Genomic DNA, 21,079 nt, shown 5'->3' with positions numbered 1-21,079 from the left:
ATAAGATCTTGCAGGGCTTCCCTGGTGGCGCAGTGGTTGAGAGTCCACCTGCCGATGCAGGGGACACAGATTTGTGCCCCGGTCCGGGGAGATCCCACATGCCGCGGAGCAGCTGGGCCCGTGAGCCATGGCCGCTGGGCCTGCGCGTCCACAGCCTGTGCTCCGCAACGGGAGAGGCTACAACAGTGAGAGACGCGCGTACGGCAAAAAATAAAAAAAAATTAAGATCTTGCAGTATTTGTCTTTCTGTGTCTGACTTACAACCTAAATTCACCTCCTATAATGTGCGTCCCTTCGGGAAGAATATCAAGGATCTGTACGAGGTTGCCCACTCTCTTCCCTGCCTCCCAACGGAACTTTGCACTCCCCTTCCATCCTCTCCTAGCAACATGCCCTCCCTGTTTGAGCCTATTAGCAAGAATTTGGTCAAAGAGCTTGGAGACAAAGACCTGAGGCCTGTCAAATACCTGTTGAGCACCAACAAATTCCATCAGCTGGCGCTATTATAGAAGAAGAAGGGGACGCACGCACAGTTCTGGGGACAGCCTACTGTTCCAGTAGAATACACCTCACGGATATCCTGGAGCCAAGTTCTTCAGTCCCAGGTAGTGTCAACCAGGGACGAAGGAGGCAAGGAGTGAAAAACAAGGGTGCTCAGATAGATTCTTGGTGCGACAGCCAAGAACCCCTAAGACACCCGCACAGGTAGATATCAAACCAGCCTTGCCTAAAGGCACAGGGCAAGGAGCTACGATTATTTGAGAATCTACTAACATCTGGACCCAGGCACTTTTTTAGCATATTGAACACTTACAGCAGCCTCTGAAGTTAGGAATAATATCTCCATTTGTATAAGAATAAATTGAAACTTACAAAATAATTTGTTCACAGTTAACACACCTGGGAACTGGTAGAACTGGAATCCAAATCAGGTCTGTCTGGCTCCAAATCCCAAACATTTTCTGCTCAGTGAGCTGCATCCTGGGGCTGACGCTGTGCCTGGAAAGATGCTGCTGTGTCTCTCCTGGACCACTGTTCAAGTGATGCCATCATTTCTTAGGGCTAGGACGTTATCCCTTGATGAGGTGCTTATTTAACATGTAGGTTCCAGGTTTCTCTTTAGAGAATCTGATTCAGAAGAAACAGAGTGAGGTCAGGGATTCTGAGTTTTTAACCATCATCCCAGGTGATTCTGATGCAAGGGGTCCCCAGGCCACACTGAGGAAAGCTGCCCCACCTGATCCGGAGGAAGAAGCTGGGGATGGGCTCGGGGGGGAGGGGGGGACTACAGGTGCAGGGATGTGAAAGGATCCAGCAGGAATAACCTGGCCTCTCCTGACCTGGCTTCTTCCCCATCCAGACATTCTTTTCATCTCAGATGATGATAAGTAGAAAACCTTTCCAGAGGTGAGTTCCTGAGCTGGGCAGGTTCTCTGCCTACACCTCGGGCCCCCCTCAACTCTGACCCCCTCTGGATGCTAATAAGAGCCATGCAAGGGGCTCAGCCAGCAGACCCAGAGGGAAGCTAACCTCCTCCACAGCCCGCCAATTGCTTCTGTCTTTTACAAGCCATAGACTCTTGGGGCCACAGAGGAAGGCACCTTTCTCCTCTGAATACCGGGGTGTGTGTGTGTGTGCGTGCGTGCGTGCACGTGTGTGTGTCTGGGGGGAGCGGAGGTTAAATAACTCTTGGTGAGTGAGTCCTTCTGTTTATCTTTCCAGAAGAGCGTCAGCTGCAATCGGCGATGGGCGAGTGGCTGATTTTACAGCCAGGAAAGTGGGATCTGATCCCTCCCTGAGGCCTCCTGTCACAACCAGAATGCCACGTGATTGCCTCTGCTGTCCTTACCCAAGTCGCTGGGTCTGGCCCCCTGGGAGGGAAGGGGTAGATAGAAAGGGGACGGGGGTCAGGGAAGTAGGGGGCAGAGGGTCAGAGAAACCGAGTGGCTTCAGAGACTAACTCTTGGGTAAGGATTTAATTTCTCTTCTAGGCACCATCCTCCCAATGGGTGAGTGTGTGTTTCCTGGGATGGGGGATGGGTCCTAATGGCACACATACGTCTGGAGAGCAGGGCAGATGGCCCCTGCCTTTGCCACCGCTGCCCCGGGGCCTGGCCCTAGTTTCTGTGGAATGGGAGGGGTTCCACACGGCCAGGGAGGGGGAGGGACAGACGGGGATGGGGGCAGGAAGAGGTTAAGCAAAAGGGAGAAGGCGTTAAGAGGGCAGGACTCTCCAAAATGTCTCAAAAGTAAAGTTGGGGGATGAGAAAGGGAGATGATCACTTGTGACTCTCTTTCCAGGAAGAATACGGGAACCCACTGGCCAAGGTCAGTGTTTATTAAGAGGGAAGCTGGGACTTCCTGGGTGGGAAACTGCAAAGCCAACTACCCAAAAGGTGGCTTGCATGCAACTCACAAAACTGAGCTCTACTTCCAAATCGACGCTTTGTTCAGCCCCATTCGTTCATTCATTCATTCGTGCATGCACGCAACAAACACTTATTGAGGACTTATTAGGCAACAGGCACTGTTCTGAGCAGTGGGGATACGGCCGTGGACCAAACAGAAATGTCTGCCTCCCTGGACCTCCCCCTCTCAGCAGATCAGCTGGAGGCCACCTGAAGTCTCCTAGGAGAAGCAGAGAACCCCCAACTCCACTCCTTGCTTAATTTTGTGTGGTCATAGACGATACAGGCAGAATTACATAAGGAGGGTAGTTCATGTGTGCCAGGTACTCCCCCAAGCATTTTACATACATGAACTCATTTAATCCTCATAACCTCCCACTAAACAGATGTGGAAACTGAGCCCAGAGCACCTAAGATTCTCATCTCTAGAGCCCAATGCTAGAATCCACGTTATTCTAGACGTGTCCCAGAAAAGAGCACTTGGTCATCTTCTTCCACTTCCCACGACCTCTTTCCAGAATCTCCTTCTCTCCTCCCTGCCTTCTACCCCACCCCGGGTCCCTTCACAGCACGAGGATTGCCCATCTTTTTAGCCTGTTATGATAGCTCCAGCCCCAGAGCTCAAACATGCCGTCTGCAGAGATGCTTTTGGTTGGTAGATAAACGACATGGAGGTGCCTGGCTCATCTCACCACGGATGTTCTAATCAGAGAACTGTCCCCGCTTTCTGGTTGATGTTGATGCCTGAGGACAGGTTTCAAGCACCTACAAAAGGAGGTTTGCAGGGAAATGGAGGCAATGGCCCAGCTCCCAAAGGACACTCAGGATGCTATTCTCCACAATATCCTGGCCAGGCTCAAGGACCGAGAGGCTCTGCAGGACCTCATGGACTTGGCGGTGGGGGGGGGGGCACTCTACCTAAGGCTGGTCCAAGTTGTGAAGGGGCAGGTTTAGGAGATAGACTGCCAAGATACATGGGGAAGGAGGGCTGCAGAAGGGGGTCCCAAACGCTGGTCCAGGCACAATGACCAGGTCCAGGGCATGCAGCCCACATGCTGAAGCTGCTTGGAATCTGGGGGGAGGTGAAGATCCCGCCCCCTCCCACCTTGGTTAATCACTTGTAGACTCAAAAGATACTGGCAAAACTGCAAAACAACATCACTATTGCTATTACTATTATCGTTGTTGTTGTATTACCAATAATACCAGTTTCCTGTAGTTGGATCGGGGCCCCTCGGATCATCTGGACAGCTTTGGTGGTACCTTCCTAAGTGAGATGCAAGAGGACTCAAGAAATCTATGGCTCAAGTTAAGACTGCACATCATTTCCCTCCTTAAAGCCATATTGGGTAAGAATGATTTGAGGGAAATATGGGAACGTCACAAATTTGGCCTCTAGACCCAAAAAGGACAGGGTTAGATGCCGCCCACCTCTCTAAAACCTGTCTAATACCATGGTCTTCATCTCACATCACGCCCCTCTCCAAGGTCAGGAGGGGTCAGTGAGATAAATTCACCATATGATACAGAACCAGCCCGGGATCTAGAAAGACCAGTCCAAGTTCACCCAGCCTATCATTGGGTGTGGATGATTCCAGACTCCAGCCTAGAACCCCACCCGCTGGACCATGTTATGTAGCATCCTGGAGACCATCCCAAGAGCAGAAGGAGGGAACTCGCCTTTCAAGTCGAGCGGGTTTTCTTCCTCTGCCTTCGGGTCCCCCCCTCACGGGGTCTCCTAGTTCACAGTAGGGAGGAAAAATCTGACTACTCATCACTCTCTCTCCCCAAATGTCCCCTCGTTCCCGGGGCTGAGTGACACCCAACACGAGCTACTGGCCTGGTCCATAGAGAAGAGGATCCTGCTCCAGCAGTGGGCGCTGGGAAGAAATCAATCCCCAGGGGCCAGCCTCCAGGGATGGGGGTGAGGGAGCCAGGGATAAGAATGATCCTGAGGAAAGAGAGGTGACGTAAGATTCTGCTGAGAGGGGAGAAAGGATCCCGTGTGGCCACCGGGAATTCTCTGGCTGCCTCTCCCTCTGGGGAGCAAGCCCGGTGGGTGTGAGTCTACCTCATGGGGGTCTCTGTCTCCATGGCAACCCCAGCAGAGGGCGCCCACAGTTCTAAAAGAGGAATACAAGTTTGGGGGGCTCAGGGGATCTGAAACACCTCTGCTTTTCTCACACAGTTACCATTTGCAAATTGCTCTTTCTCTCTCCACATACATGTATACATGAGTACATATGTGTGCACAGACGTATGCACATACACACACACATTGCACACACGTACACATACACATGTAATTCCAGATACCACTATTCTGCAAGGTCAATGTTAGTATCACCATTTAGCAGCTGAAGAACCAAAGCGCAACAATTTCCAATGACATATCCGAGATCACACCGATCAAAGGACAGGACAGGACGAGACTCCTGGTCCCCTTGACTCCATGACTTTGCCTCTTCCATGACCCGGTGAGGCCCCTGGCTCTCGGGACAGAAGGTTTTGTCTCCTGATCTCAAAGGCTGACCTGCAACACCTGACCTCATTTCTTCCAGGTGAAGAGCATCCTGGAGCCCAACTTCAAGTACCCTTGGAACATCCCCTTCACCCTGGCCCCCAAGCTCCTCACCCCGCTGCAGGTAGAGGGGTTGGCCGTCACCTTCAGCCTGCTGGAGGAGTGCAGCCTGAGGGTGGCTCCCGACAGCCCCAAGGGGACCTGAGACCTGGAGGCCAAGAAGCCCTTGTTCACCCTGTACGGGTCCCTCTCAGTGCCGCAGCAGCTGGCCAAGGCCTGAGCCCTCCCCTGGGCTCTCAGTCCAGAGAGGCCTGGCCACACCCCCGTCTGTGCTGTGAGCACCCTTGGTGCTCAGGGAGCCTGGGGCCATGCTTCTCTGCCTCTCCAGTTTGGGTGCACAGGGACCAACAAAGACTCGAGGGAACATTCTGGGGTGACAGAGATACTCTGTATCTTGTAAAAGGTTTATGCATTTGTCAAAACTCGACAGATAGCATCTAAAGATGTGAGCACTTTACTGCGTGTTAATTTTACTTCAAAGCAATGTACACAAATATTGAACTCTCATTAATATGCACTCTGAATTGTATTGGGTAAAGTGTACTGATGTCTGTAACTTACTTTGAAATGTATCAGAAAATAAGGTGAATTGATGGATGGATAAATATGGGATCAAGGAAATGTGGTGAAATATTTAAAACAGGAGTTCTTTTTTATTCTTGAAATGTTTTTGTATGTCTGGAATTGTTTCAAAATAAAACTTACCCCCACACACACACAGTTATATCTGTGTGTCCATCAGTCATCCTGTGAGTGTTCCTGACTGTGCCTTCTGAGCTGTGGGTTAGGTTCTTCGTCATTTAAGGAAGATTCACTCAATATCATTAAACACGTTATACATTCTGTTTGTTGAATTCTCTGTTTCAGTCACCAAATGTCCTTTGGGTCCTCTAAATACATTGTATCTTGTCTAATTGCTCTAATCTCTCCTTTATCCCTTTGCATTCTCTGAGATCAGAGCATGTCTTTCCTTGATGTCTGTGATTTCAACCCTCAACTGCAATTATCGTTCTACTGCTTTTCTAATTTATTAGTTCAGAAATTGTCATTCTGATATTCAATTTGTTTCCTCAGCTTTGCAATCTCCCTTTTCACTTAATTCTGTTGTTTCATCTTCTCATCTTTGAGGTCTTGCTTTATTGAGATGATTTTGCTTTGATACAAAATAATTAAGATACTGTGTGCTTTTCTTTTTTTTAATTTTTTTTTTACTTTTGGCTGCATTGGGTCTTCACTGCTGTGCAGCGAGGGGGGCTACTCGTCGTTGGGGTGCACAGGCCTCTCACTGCCGTGGCTTCTCTTGTTGTGGAACAGGGGCTCTAGGTGTGCGAGCTTCAGTAGTTGTTGCTCGCGGGCTCTAGAGCGCAGGCTCGGTAGTTATGGCACACGGATTTAGTTGCTCCGTGGCATGCGGGATCTTCCCGGACCAGGGCTCGAACCCGTATCCCCTGCATTGGCAGGCGGATCCCTAACCACTGCGCCACCAGGGAAGTCCTGGTGTGCTTTTCATTAACCTAACTTTTCTACCTGAATGGATTCTTTCACTGTCTTCTTTCCATATAGTGTTTGCACAGATGCTGTGTCACCCTTTTTTATTCATCTTGCTCGTTCCCAGCCTAAGTGGCTCTGTCCAAACCCTCTATCTGCACAAAGACGGCAGGGTAGTAAGTGTTTCTTTCTTCCCCACCACCAGAACTGAGACCTGTTTCTCTGCTGCTGCAAATTATTGTTTGGAGCATGTTCCTACTGGCCACGGTCATGGCATGAAAAAGGAGGGATTCCCCTGGGCTCTGAGGAGTCCTGGATGGCTGGCCTGGGCTCTGTCCTGTCGCGTATGGATTGGCTAAACGCCCCGGGGTGTGGTTCCCTCACCTCAGCAGAGGAATTTGCCTCTCTCTCCGCACAGAACACCTCTGCGTCTTCAGAGAGGTCAGTGTGTGTGGGGGGAGGGGCTCAGGGGTCTTAGCTTCCTTGACAGAGTTCACCTGGCTTCCCTGGGGGAGAAGAGGTGAGTCAGCACCTGGGCAAGACACTCCGTCGCCGAGACCCGGCTACAGGCGTGGCTATCACTTTTCATTAATACAGTTCTGCTTCCCCCAAACACTTGCTTGTGGTCAGTGTCGCCCCTCTTCCCAGAAGCCACGCCCAGACTTGCCCTCCTCCAATCCATTTTCTCCCCTCCCCACAATGGCTCAGCCAAGCAGACGAGGGGGAAAATATTTATTTTTAAAAACTCTCGGGACTTCCCTGGTGGTCCAGTGGTTAAGAATCCGCCTTCCAAAGCAGGGGACGAGGGTTCGATCCCTGGTCGGGGAACTAAGGTCCCACATGCTGCGGAGCAACTAAGCCTGTGTGCCACAACTAGAGAGCCCGCATGCCTCAACTACAGGGCCCATGCGCTCTGGAGCCCGCACACCACAACTAGAGAGAATCCCATGTGCCGCAACGAAAGATCCTGCATGCCTCAACGAAGATTCCGTGTGCCGCATAAGACCGGACGCAGCCAAAAATAAATAAATATTAAAAACAAAACAAAATTCTGGCCTTGGGTTAAGAGCCTGTAAAGTGGTGCACGGCACTCCAGCCTCCTCCTGTTCCCCCAGAAGATCTTGTCTGACTCACGTTTTCTGTTCTCTCCTGTGTTGAAATGTCCTTGGAGTTTTTTGTTTGTTAACGATCGTGATAATTAACTCTGGGTGCTTAACATTTCCTCTTTTCTCTTTCCATCCAGCAAAAAGACAAAAAAAGGATACATTCCAGAAGTCTCTCCTATCACTAGTGGGGCACAGAAGTGGCCAGAGAGCCCTTTTGTTCACAGAAAGTTCCAGTTCACCCCCCAGACAGCCTGCACCGCTCTCCTCACCTCCTCTCCGAGCTGTGAGCTGTGAGCGTGGTCTTTCCCAATTGACTCCCTTCTCCCAGCGCTTCTGTAGCAGGCAGGAGACTAGAAGATTCTTCCTGGGGGGCACAAGAGAAAAATCTACTGGGACTTCCCTGGTGGTCCGGTGGTTAAGACTCCACGCTCCCAACGCAGGGGACCCCGGTTGGATCCCCGGTCAGGGAACTAGATCCCGCGTGCCGCAACTAAAGACACTGCAACAAAGATCCTACACGTGGCAACGAAGATCCCACGTGCCGCAACTAAGGCCCCGTGCAGCCGAATAAATAAATAAATATGAAAAAAAAAGAAAGAAAAAAGACCTACTGATATTTGTGCCTAACACAAGTACATGAAAATGAGCCCATACCAAAATATTTTGAGGACATTTCAGAACATGTGGACGAAGTGAAAATCCAGGGGGAGAAACAGGTTATTTACAAAAGATCTTATATGAGAATGACTTTAAAATACAACCACACAGCAAACTAGAGGCCATGGAGCAATGCCTTCCTAAATTTTGATGGAAAATGATTTCCAGTCTCAAAGTCTATATCATGTTTGAAGGTAGAATAAGGGCATTTTCAAACAAAGTTTTTTAAAACAATGACTGCCCATGTTCCCTCTTCCAGAAAGATGTAAGAGGATGTGATACACCAAAGTGAAGAGAAACATGAGAAAGACGCTGGCTACTGAGAAAGGAGATTTACTGTGGAAGAGAGACCGGGGGATTCCCAGGATGACACTCAGTGCCAGGCCAGAGGACAAAAAGCCCTGACCTGAACAGACAGGAAGGCTCCTGGAGAGATTTCTCCAGGAAGATGAAATTGATTAAAAAAAAAAAAATACCTTGAATCTGAACATAATAGGAAGAGATTTAATCATCTGGCAGAGTTTGGATTTAATTAGATATAAATTCACAGAAAATAGAAAAAAAAAAGTAAAGAAAAAACGACGATGAGAAACTATCAAAATCCTACAGGAAAGGAAAAAGTTTACTAATAGCTGAGTAGAGTTTACAGAGTCACAATAATATTAAAGAACAAAGAGAATTATAACTCTATTGAGAGGATGAGGGATGGGACTTGTGTGTGGTGTAGAGGAAGAGGGGGCCCTAAATCCTCATCTTCCCCGGTGTAAACCCATGGATAATGCCTACAACTCAGCAAGCTTCTTATTTAATTGATGACAGATACAAAAGGCCACATCTTGTACTATCATAATACATTCTGTGGGCCCTGGACACCGTGCCCTAATGGAGGAGTCAGCCCCTCACTTCCCTCCCCCCCTGCCCCCTTGTATTCATTTATCTGAACTACCTAGAATAGGCAAATCCGTAAAGTCCATCAGTGGTTGGGGTGATAAAAATGTTCTGGGATTGACTGCAGTGGAGGTTCCACGATGCTGTGAATACACTAGAAAGCCACGGAAGTGTACATTTCCAGTGTGTGGATTGCGTGGTGTCAACACGGTCCTTTAAGAAAGAGAACAGAGGCAGCTACCAAGACAAGCAGCAAAAAGACTTCAAAGCGATGCCTCTGGCGAGAAGCCAGGAGGAGATGGGGCTGACGGGGAACGGGAGAGTCTGAGGTTTAAAAAAAAGAACTTGGGCACAATTTGATTCTTTAAACCACGTGAATGTATAACTTTGATTAAAGAAAGAAAAACAGAGCATAAATATTAGCGTACGTCTAAACGCCCTTGTTGAAAGCTGGAGAATCACCTCCATGGGTCAGGGTCAAGGTCAGGGTCAGGGTCAGAGGGAGGCGTGGGAGACCCCGCTCCCCAGGGGCCACGACCGCGGGCGGGGGCGGGGCTGGAAACCCCGTGGCCTGGGCAGGGGTCCTAGAGAGTTCCTGAGTGGGGCGCAGCCTGCGGTCCAAGACTGGCACGGCCGCCGCGCCACGGCTCGCGGGGACAGCCGGCCCGGAACCTCAGGTAGGGACTGGGTGGGGCGGCGGGTGGGAGGCCGGACCCGGGTCCTGGGGGCGCGGCGGGGTTCAGCGCGAGGGCGCCCCACAGCGGCCCCGCGGGGGAGGTCAGCCCCGGCCCCCCCCCACCCCCCGACGATTCCCCGAGCTTCCCTCCCTTCTCGGGACCCCTCTCCTTTGGAGAGCGTCTCTCTGTCTCTCCATGAGGCGTGCCCCAGGCTGTCCCCCAGGGTCCTCTCCACGGCCCCACCCTGAATTCCTCACCTTCTCCTGGAGGGTCCGACGGCGACTCCTCCCCGCGCTCGTGCGACGTGCCTCCGGCGCCCCCTGCAGGCCTGATGCAGGAACGTCTGCGGGCCGCTCCTTTGCCTCCTGCTGCTTCCTGCACCCCGGCCACGTGGGCACCTTCCTCCGTAAAAACATTAAAATTACCATTTAAGACTGTACTGGCCCACTCCCAACCATACGTTAAATTTCTCTTTGGCCTTAAGTGTATTGGTATACAGATGACTATTCTAATATTAAGTATTATGACATTCTCTTAGAGCTAAAAGTTTTTCTTTCTTCTGATTTTAAATAAATTAAAACATTTTTGTGGGCCTTGGGCACCATGCCTAATGGAGAAGTCAGCCCCTCACTTCCCTCCACCCAACTTCCCCCCGGCAGGGGAAAAGTCTGTCCCCTCGGGCTGGAGCCCATGGTCACACCCTCTGGATATAAGCTCTTCAAGTCTTCCCTTTCCACTCGGCTGTGCTCTCGGCTGCCCAAGCTCTCGTCCTAAAACACACGCACTGGTGTGCAGTGCCATATTATCTCAAAATTTCTAAATGCCACGTGAGCCAAGTAACGTATGCCTTTTGCCCGACTGAGCGGGCAGAAAGCCCGGTGGTAGCCTCTGGACATCTTAAACCCTGTAGAAGACAGCTGTCTCAGAGCTCAGTTTCTCCCCTTTGCGACCACGCCCACCTGACCCTGAACTCTAGGCCGGAAGACAGGCCAGCTGCCCTCTGTACCCTCCCGCTGCCTGCAGCAGCACAGAGTCCAGGCTGCCCGCTTCGAAAGGCCCCTGAGCAGGGGAGCCCTGGAGAGCAGCCCCACCAGCTCTGCCTCTTCTCCTGCCCACACCCCACACCCCTGGCAGGAAACTGAGGACTCCGAGGCCCTCGTTCCTCAGGGAGCTGCAGAGCCGGAAGGAGAAGGAGAGCCCGTATGTGGTGACAAGGCCGTGGAGGCTGCGCAGGACGCCACGCTTCAGAGCCTCGGCCGAGGAGACGGAGCGGGGCAGCTGTCACTCCTCCGGCCCAGCCCTTTCCAGGTGCAGGGGGTGTCCCGGGGGTGCTGAAAGCCAGCAAGGGGCCCACCCCTCCACCCTGACTCCTGCCAAAGAGCTGCACCCTGGAGGTCGCCCCATCTAAACCAGGAGTGGAGTTCCTGGACACTTGAGTCGTGGTTCTCAACGCTGCATTTTAGAATCCCCTGGAGAGGCGTCGTGTTGTTTTTTGACTATTATTTTTTAAATACCAGACACACACACACACACGCACATGCACACGCAATCTGTTTTAACTGGTCCGGACTAGGACCCAGTTGCTGGTCTTCTTTTAACTCTCCTAGGTGAGTCTTACCTGCTGCGGCCGGGGAGTAGTATCACAGTGCAGGGGGGTTTGCATCCGCTTTGGAACTGGGCGTGTCTGGCTGCGAATCCCAGCTCCACCCCTGGCTGGCTGGGTGGCCTTGGACAAGTCACTTGACCCTCTGAGTTTGACTTCTCTGGTCCATGAAGCTGGGCTGCAGAATCGGGGTGAGGATTAAGCAGCGATGTGAGAAAAGTGCCGGACGTGCTGAGGGCAAGGACAGTCAGTGTTCCTTCCACCTGTCTTCAAGACCTGGGCCTGCTCTTCGGCGGCTCTGTTCCTTGGTCATTCAGCGTCCATGGACTGCCAGTCCCCACTGGGACGGGGGGAGGCTGGGCCCCATGCCAGCACGCTAGGGCTCCAGGGCTCTCGTCTCCACACATCGAGTTGCTCTATCAGCATCAGCTCCGGGCCCCAGCTCTCGCCATCCCCGGGCGTGCAGGTGAGTGCCAGTCGATAGCCCTTTTCCTGTGGGAACAGGGCGATAACAGGGCCACCACTGGCCCACGTCAGGAGCCCCGGCTTCCCAGCACCCCCCAACAGCCGCCCCTCTGTGCCTCGGTTTCCACCTGCCCAACGAGGGAGGACGACTTCGAGATTGCTTGGCGGCTGTCCAGCTGCAGGGCCCCAGGATTCCAGCTCAGCCTTTCCCAAAGCGAACACTCCAAACTCTGGACAATGTTTACTGAGGCAAAATAAAGCTCACTTCTTTATGGTGGGACCGTGTAGAGCTTTTACCGTGCCCGTGTACTGCTTTGACCCCAGAGTGCCTTGGGTTTTTTGGAAATACCTCATGTGCAACGTATTTGGCAGAATGCTGTTTGTGCTGTGCCTGAGTGTCCCCTGCCTTTGCATCTCCCTCTCCCCGCCAACCTCAGAAGGCCCTGGTCACCAAGAGGGACCCTCGCAGTCCCTCCCCCCGTGTCACCCCATCCCCTGCTCCTGTCTGCCCCCGAGACCCCTTCCTGCAGGCCCTAGCATCCTGTGTGGACAAGACGTCCTGTTCTCCCTGCCTCTCTCCCAGCTCCAGGGTCAGAGCGCCATGGCCAAAGAGAAGACGGTGGCCATCCCACGGAGCACAGTCTTGGCCTACTGGGCGCTGCAGCTGGTGATGGAGGACGATCGCTGGGGTACGTGGAGCCTGGAGCAGCAGTAACAGCTGCACGCGACTCTCCCTCTGGGAGGGCTGGGAGGGGGGCAGGGGCTGCGCCCAAGTGCGGGGCGTGAAGATGGGGAGGGAGGCCGTTTCCCCGTTGGCCTGAGCAAGCAGCCAGCCAGGCAGATGCTGAAAGGATATGCCTTTCACAGGGGCTGCCGAGACCAGCTCTCAGGGAGGGCTGACAACCCAGCCTGTGCCCTGCTTGTCCCGGGGGGCCGGGGATGGGGGGGATGTGACTGGAGGAAGGGGCGTGTTATCTATTTAGCAGAGAATCACGTGGACCAGGGTTGGTCCTGCTCATCCGTGGCCCGGGGACTCTTTTCTTCTCCCTGCCTTGTGCTCCCACGCAGCTGTGCTGTACCTGCCTGAAGGAGAGCTCTGGAGAGACAGAGAGGAGGTGAGTGACCCCTACCAGAGCCCGAGAACCCAGCCAGAAATCACTCCTTCCCCGAAGAATGCCCTGACCCCATCGCTGGGGTCCCTTCCCTCCGCATGCGGTCACCCCGTGTCACTCGGGCAGGGAGGGCCGTGTGCTCTCTCCCCCGTGGGAAGGAGATGAGCTGGAAAGACCAGGACCAGGCTGTGGGGAGAAGGATGCTGAGTGTAGGAGGCGCAGGCTAGCTCCAGGCTCCAGCTCCAGTCTTGGTCTCCACACCCGCACAGCAGGGAGGCTGGGACTTTTCTTACCAGGTGGGGGGGATCAGTGATGGTGTCTGGACAGCGTTCGGTACCTGGAAGGTTGGCTCTCAAGAGGCAGTTTGTACGGTTAACAAGACAGGAGTGGGAAGGCAGGGGCGCCTGACCACCCTGCCAGGCCCACCCACCTGTGCCGTGGTGCTTAGAGTCTGAGAAGCCCTGTCTTAGCCATCCCAGTGGGGCAGCTGGCCGGAGGTGGGGCTCAGCCTGGGGGGTCTCAGGAGCAGACACACAGCAGGCCCTTGGGCAGAGAAGTGGCCTTTCTTGGAGCTGAAGCGTCAGCCCTGGGCAGGGTGGGTGAGAAGGGGAGAGGCGAGGATAAGCCCTGTGGGTGGCACCTGCTACGTAGTAGGTGCTCAGAAAATGCTCAGAAGGAAGCGGGGAGGGGAGGGAAGGAGGGAGGAAGGGAGAGGTGAGCCCATAAAGATGTGCTCTGCCTGACACACGAGCTTCCCCGGGCCAGGTCTGTGACCCCAGGACCTCCTGGTCAGGTTCAGGACACCAGGGCCTGGCTGGCGCAGGGCAGGGAGACCGGGGAAAGGCTCCAGCAGGTGCCAATGCTTCTCCCCACAGGCACGGCCTCTGGCCGGGCCCCAGGTACGGAGCCTGACTTCCGGGGCCTGCAGAGGCAGGCTAGGGCCCAGTTGCAGAACCTGGCCACGCTGCCCCCAGAGCTGCGGGACCCACTGCTGGGCGCCCTCCAATAGCTGCTCCAGGACCCTTGGGCACCGCAGGAGCTCGAGGACACAGTAAGGGGCTCAACAGCCAGACCCGGGCTGGGGGCTGGCATCTAGGACAGAGAGGGGTGGGCTAGGGGGATGAGAGGCAGGAACGGGACATGCTATGGGTCTTGGTAGCACAGAACCTCAGAAGGCCCTGGGGTGACTGGGTGCTGCCCCGTACCAGCTGTCGTATCAGAATCTCCCTGAGCGTTTGTTCCCTGAAGCCCAAGGAGGGACCTTGGTTCCGCATTGTTGGCAATGAACCCAGGCTCGTCCCAGCTTCACCGGCATCACGAAGGGCTGGGGACCCAGAGCATGGGGACGGGAGCTTGGGTGGTAGAGTACGTGGACAGAGGGGACCCACAGCTGCCTCTCCCTGCTCTTCCTCGCCGCTCTCCTGCAGCTGGAACAGGCCCTGGACGCTGGGGTGCTGGGACAGCTGGGTGGCCCTGCAGGCCTCATCCTAGGCATCCTCCAGGACCCCTCGGGCAGCCTGTCACCCTCGAAAGGCAGGGCCATCCTCTGCATCTTGGAGCACTAGTAGGTAAGAGGACTCCCGTGGGCTGGGGTCGGGAAGGAGAGAGAGCCTGGAGAAAGATGCTGTTCGTGGCTGGAGCCTCACGCTGGGGATCAGGCTGGCCGGGTCCTCGTCCTGGTTCAGCCATGGGCAGCCCTGGGCAGGCCTCACCGTGTCCTGCTTAATAAACACCTTGCAAAGCCGCCGGGCCGGAAGACGAGCTAATACACACGAACACCTTTTGTAAGTGAAGCCCACCATCCACCCTTGATGGATTGTGTTTTAGGAAGACTGAGGGGGACGGGAGTAGTCTTACTGAAGACCACGCAGCACTTCCAGGGCCGGCACAGTTCCCACCTTCTGGAATCTTCTGGGGAAAGATGGCCCCAGAGATACCTGGTGGGGCTTCTCCCCAGCTCAGGGCTCCTGTATCCCAGCCCTTCCTGCCGGGGCTGCCAGGCCCACGAAGAGGGTCACAGGTGAGAGCCACAGACCCTTGGTGGCCCCCACCCCCTCACCCCGTCTCTCCACAGTGCTGAGTGACACCCAACACTGCCTGCTGGCCCAGTGCTTGGAGAGAGGGGTCCTGCCTCAGCGGTTGGAGCTGGTGAGAACCTGGGGAGGGGATGTGGGGAGGACATCTGGGGAAACAGACCTGCAGAGCATGCGCTGGGCTCTGACCTCTGTGTACCCAGACCTGAGCAGCCTCTGCTGGGCGGGCTACACCCAGGTTTATTCGCAATGATGAAATACGCGGGTTTATTCACGGATGACGTTGGGCTCCTCCCCTGTGCCCGGCCCTCTGCTAGGGCCTGAGAACACGGGTGGAAGAGGCAGCCCTGTCCCTCACAGGCTGCTCAAGGGGATCCTCCAACAGGTGATTACAGACAGAGCCTGATTTAGCTTGTGTAGGTGGCGGTGGGAGCTCAGGGTGTTTCCCAGAGCGGGGGCCCCTCCATGCAGTTCGTGGATTGACAGATGAAGGATGGGGGGGTGGCTGTCCAGGCAGAACAGCGTATGCAAAGGCTGGGAGGCACTGGGAGTGTTGGAAACCACTGACTGCAGCCAGAGCAGGGAAGAGCATTTGGGGGGCGCATTACTTAGAACCACAGTTCTGCTGGGAACAAGGCCCCAGGGCTGAGGCTTCGTTGTTGGAAGGGCAGGGGAACAGAGGCCCCAGGCTCCCACCCTCAGCGGAGGGGGTGTTCCACTGCTCCCGGCCCTGGGAGACCTATCTGTTCACTCTGGGTGATTCCTTGCAGGTGGCGAGCATCTTAGAGCCAAACTTCAACCAGCTGGAGGAAACAACCTTCTCCCTCCCACCGGAAGTGCTCTCGTCCCTGCAGAGTGAGGATGTGGCCCTCACCCGGAGCCTGGTGGAGGGCTGTGAGCTGGAGCCGCAGGGCCCCGGCCGCCAACTCACCTGGGACCCTGGCATGGTGCCACAGCTGTCCGCACTCTACGTGTCCCTCGCAGGGCTGCAGCTGCTGGCCACCCCCGGCCCTGCAGCCCTCCAGGCTGATGCCTGAGAAGGGTGCCACATCCTCCCCCAGGGTTCCAGCCACCCTGCCTCCAGGAAGCTGTTGGCCAGGAGCCTCTGCATGGGGCCGGGATGCAGCTGCCCCTCCGGCAGCCACAGGTGACTGTGGGGCTCCCCGGGACTGGCTCACACACCCTCTTCTCCCCTTCACAGGCTGGCCCCCAGACTTTAGTTGCCTGTCCACATCTGGGGCGGGGGGCACCAGTTAGGCTAGGGTCCTACCCTGGAGCAGGATTCTTCCTGGGGAGTCAGCAGAGGCTGGTTCCAGAACAGCCTGGCCTCCATTCACGGCTCCACCACCGACAGCTGCGTAGCTCTGGGCGTGTCCGGCCTTCTCTGTGCTTCCTCTTCCTGTAAAATTACCCCCGTAAAGTGGGGCGATAAGAATTCCTAGCTCACGGGATTGTAGCGAAGATTTTAAAAGTTGTACACAAAGTGCTCAGAACAGTGCCTGGCTGTCAGCTGTTATTGCGCGATGTTGTTATTATTAATAATCGTATCACTGTTCTGGACGAAGCTGCCAGACCTTTCTCCAGGTTAACAAAGGACCTGGACAATCTCCCCTTAATTTCAGCTCCCTGCAGCTCTCCTTCAGCCTCAGTTTTCCCATTTGTAAAATGAGAGTGACGGATCAAACTGCACAGTTGTCACCCGGCTGCACCGTTCAGGGATTCCACTACAGACTGGGGTGCAGGCCAAGGGCTGTGCATCTTTGTGTGAGCAGTGGGGGGTACGGGCACGCACACGCGTGTGTAAGGGCGTGCACAGGGAGCAGGGGAAGAGCCTGAGCACACACCACAGGCCAGAAGCAGCTCTCCCGACTCTCAGCTCCGTGCTCTTCCTAGCAGAGCACACCCCGACAGAAACAGACCTCAGTAAGACAGCGCTCAGAGGCAGACAGATCACGTGGTTTTGCCCACTCTCAGCAGGATCACTTTATATGTGCTCTTCTCCTGATAAAACTTGTCTAACAATCAAAACAATGGTCACTGTAAAAGAAATAATAAAGTTTCAGAAAGGTATGAAAAACATTTTAATTTCCTTAATCCCATTCTCCGGAAATAACCAGTATTGACATTCTGGTGTTTATCCTTTCAGTATTTTCCATGCGTTCATATAAATTATCTTGCAGAAAAATCTGGTAACGTATGTATGATGTCATAAACTTGCTTTTTAAAAATGTAATATATTGTGTGTATGCCATCAAACATTCTCTGTAGCATGAGAAGTGAGGTTTTGGGCAAGGGAATCTTTGCAGACCTTACACCAACCCCTGGAAAGCTCTATTCTGGAAATAATGCACCAACGTCACACTTTCACCAAATTTAAGCATCTTCAGCTCCGTCTGGAGAGTGTGGACACGGGCTCCTCCTTGTGGGGAGAGAAAGAACATAGATGCTTTCCACTCTTCACTGCCAGTTGTCCAGCCCGTCACATTAATCAAGTCTTTCTTTCTGCATGTTGCTCTTACGGGCTCAGAGAGGCCCATGTTTTAATAAGTTAATGAGCCACAAGTAATTTAAAAGGGATTAATGTTCAACTCACATGTCTTAAAGGGCATTAAATGAGTCCATATACATGGTCTGCACGAAAATCCCCTCTCCCTTCGCAGCCCCTCACCTCCTGTGCTGCCCCAGCCCCTCTGACCGCCCCTCCGCCCGCCGACTTCTCCTCAACCCCTCCCATCCCCCTCTTGCTCCTCACACACCCTCCCCTCTCTGAACTTCATTACACAAACTGGCCCATCTTCTCTCCCAGCAAGAATCTCTCCTTTTGTAGGGGTGGGAATGGACAGCCAGTGGAAGTGAAAGCCTTCTCTCTTGTGGTCTGGTGAACATAATAATAAATGTTGTTCCATAACACATACATGTTTAAGTTCAACTTTCTTGAAAACTAGCTTCTGCCTGAAATTAGAGGTAGTCACAATTTGAACCAACAATATAATTAAATCAAACTAGTTCTAGAAAGTGAGAGTTCCAGCAGCAGCAGCAGCATCAAAGATGGAGAAAAAGAACGTAACATAGAGCAAGGGCCCTGAAACCAGATTTAGACTGAGCAGTGGTCTAGCGGTAGCTGTGTGACCTTAGGCAAGTTTCTTAACCTCTCTGAATGTTTCCTCATCTATAAAACGGGGGTAACAGTGTCTCCCCATGTTTGTGCCCCTTCAATAGCATGCTTACGTACAGTGGTTTCCTCCCTTTATAGGACCCCTAGAGAGCGCACTCATTGGCGCTCACAGGATGATCCTTGTCTGAAATGCCTCAGCAGCTAAGTCAGGGGCTCTAGGAGCTGTTAGCTTGGGGCCAGCAGCAGAGCTGGGATAGGTGAGCTGCCCTGCGGCTGTGGGCGTCTGAGGAAGCCTCCTCTCTGTGCATAGGCACCTCCTCTGCCTCTGACCGCCCGGAGCAGTTCTCCCTTCTCAGGACCTCCCCCAAGCACCTGGGGCACAGCCTGGAAGCCACTGTTGTCTTAGCAGCTATTCCAGGTCAGAGGTGGGACCACAGAGACTGACTTTTACAGATGGGGAGAATGGGGCCCAGGGAAGTCGTAAAGCCAGTGAGTGAGGGGCAGAAAGGGAGTAGAACCCATACAGGGGAGACTGTCCTCTACACAGACTGTCCTGCGGTCCACCCTCCATGCCCCTGCCCCTCCTCCCAGCCTCTCGCTGCCGAATGCTCCCTGGAGGACCACTCCCCCACCAGGACCAACGGATGCCATTATAAGCAGGAGGTGGGGAAGGCAGGCCTCACTGGGAGGATGACACCTGATCAGAGACGCAGGGTATGACCCATCTGCCACTCCACAGGGGGACCGGCCACTGCCAAGGGCCTCACAGTGCAGCGCCCTCACTGCATTTGAGGAACAGCAAGATCAGCGTGGCTGGGGTGACTTGACGCGGAGTGAAGGAGACGTGATATTTGTGTACGTGCATGATGTATGTACAAGGTCTGTCCTCACAGCACTGTTTACAGTGACAGTAGTTTGCAAATAAACTGAGTCCCTCAGATAGGGACTGGTTTTGCGAATTGTGGTGCCGGCATGTAATGGAGTGCCGCACAGCCTTCCCAGAGGACGAGGATGCTGTCTAGGTAAACACGTGGGACAATCTACGATCCTCATTAAGTGAAGAAAGCGAAGTGCGGAACAGCACATGGAACAAATTGCACCACGTCAAGATTGGGAAATGTGCTCTGTGAGGGACGGTAAGCATTTATGAACTGGCAGTTCCTGCCATCTCAAATGGAACCAGTATGGCATTTCAACTCAAAAGACCTGGGTTTGAGCACAAATGTTAATTATCCTTATGACAAGTCTAAAATACTTGGAGCAGTCTTAAAATAGTCCAGAGGGCTTCTTAATCCAAATCTCTAAAGTGAGAAAACAGCCAGCTGAAGAGTTCTACTCGTCTAGCTGGAGGGCTGCAGAAACAGGGCAGATAACAGACCATCATGGGTATCGCTGGTGGAAGACATGATGCAACGGATACTTTACACTGTGAAGGAAGAGACACGGGGACTGGGGCCCAGGGTGAGTAGAGAGATACCGACTGGGCTGTTTTAGAGGTAAGAGGGGGCAAAAGGAGGCTGCCTTAGGGTGACAGAAAATTTACCTGCACAGAACGGAGTCACACCTCCCTCCAGTACACAGGGCAGATCCTGCTAATTAATCCTGGTCCTCTTTCCTGATGAGCCCATGGCCGGCCCCATAATCCTTCATTCTGAGGATAGACATGAATAGGGATCAGACTCGGCATGTGAGAAGATGCCTTTTTGTTCTCTCTGGCTATCTGAACGGCAAATATTAGACCAAATTAAACCCACCACTTTCTGGCAGCAGAGATGGCTCCTTGTATCACTCTGCAGCACGGTGCTTCCGACACACTAGGTTCTCAAAGAAACCTGCTCTTGTAACTAGATGAGAGATCGGTAAACTTTCTGTAAAGGGCCAGACAGCAAATATTTCAGCCTCTGAGGGCCATATGGCCTCTGTCACAAGAATTCCATTCTGCTGTTGTAGTGCAAAAGTAGCCAAAAATAACATGTAAACAAATGAGTGAGGCTGTGTTCCGATAAAATTTTATTTACGGGCAATCGAATCTGAATTTCATATATTTTACACATGCCACAAAATATTATTTTGACTTTTGCCAACCTTTTAAAAATGTAAAAACTATTCTTATTTCATAGGCTGCAGAGAAACAGGTGGCGGGAGGATTGGCTCACAGACGAGTTTGCTGAGCCCTGGTCAGAGGTTGAGAGATCTTTCCACTTACTCTCCAACGTGCAGATCTCAAACTATGTTAACTGCGAAGGCCGCAGCTGTATTACTTTATCTATTTCAGCTGCAACCTTATGTTTAATTTCCGTTCATTCGCTCCGTTCAAGCACGCAAACTTGGGACCTACTTAGATTCGGGCAGAGGGCAAGATCCTTGGGACACTGAAGGGACCTCAGACATGGCTCTTTTCTCAAGTTCTCACAGTATCAGGAAAGAGGTCCAGTGAAATATCAGCAGTGTTGGATGAGACAGTTTGTATTAGAGTCTTAAGGGCTGCCATAACAAGTTACCCCCAACTGGGTGGCATAAAACAAGCTTATCCTGAGTCCCGGAAGCCGTTAAGTCTGAAACCAAGGTGTGAGCAGGGTTGGTTCCCTCCGGAGGCTCTCCGGGAGAACGGTCCAGGCCTCTCCTCCAGCTTCTGGTGCTGCCGGCGACTCTGGGTGCCTCGGCTAGCAGACACACTGCTCCAATCCCGCCTCCATCTTCACACGGCCTTCTGCTCTGTGTCCGTTTCCTCTTCTTTTCTCTTATATTGAGTTTAGGGCCCCATGTAATCCAGGACGGCCTTATCGCCAGATCCTTGACTTAATTTCAGCTGCAAATACCCTTTTCCCAATGAGGTGGCATCTCTAGGTTCCAGGTGCACGTATCTTCGGGAGACAGGGCACTATTTAACCCATTACAACCCTCTTATTAGAAGGTGCCTAGAAGGAGGTGGCTCATGTATATCCC

The 21,079-nt window shown here is 53.2% G+C and overlaps 2 protein-coding genes across 2 annotated transcripts; one reads left to right on the top strand and one right to left on the bottom strand.

Moving 5' to 3' along the window:
- Positions 1-389: 389 nt before the first annotated feature.
- GSDMC (gasdermin C) lies at positions 390-5,209 on the top strand (the record flags this gene model as incomplete). The annotated part of the gene is given in 7 exon segments (XM_082675315.1): positions 390-506; positions 510-561; positions 564-605; positions 3,163-3,305; positions 4,151-4,291; positions 4,970-5,131; positions 5,135-5,209. Coding segments are annotated over 7 exon segments (732 nt in total).
- A 2,639-nt stretch (positions 5,210-7,848) lies between these two features.
- Positions 7,849-11,721, bottom strand: LOC309835704 (uncharacterized protein; the record flags this gene model as incomplete). The annotated part of the gene is made up of 4 exons (XM_082675314.1): positions 7,849-7,947; positions 10,063-10,203; positions 11,424-11,586; positions 11,672-11,721. The coding sequence occupies 4 exons, from the start codon at positions 11,719-11,721 to the stop codon at positions 7,849-7,851; spliced, it is 453 nt and encodes a 150-aa protein (XP_082531440.1).
- Positions 11,722-21,079: the final 9,358 nt, after the last annotated feature.

Source organism: Grampus griseus (assembly GCF_964374135.1).
Source record: "Grampus griseus genome assembly, chromosome: 17".
NCBI lineage: Eukaryota > Metazoa > Chordata > Mammalia > Artiodactyla > Delphinidae > Grampus > Grampus griseus.
The sequence above is the reverse complement of the archived record's forward strand: the minus strand, read 5'-3'. Positions and strand labels throughout refer to the sequence as shown.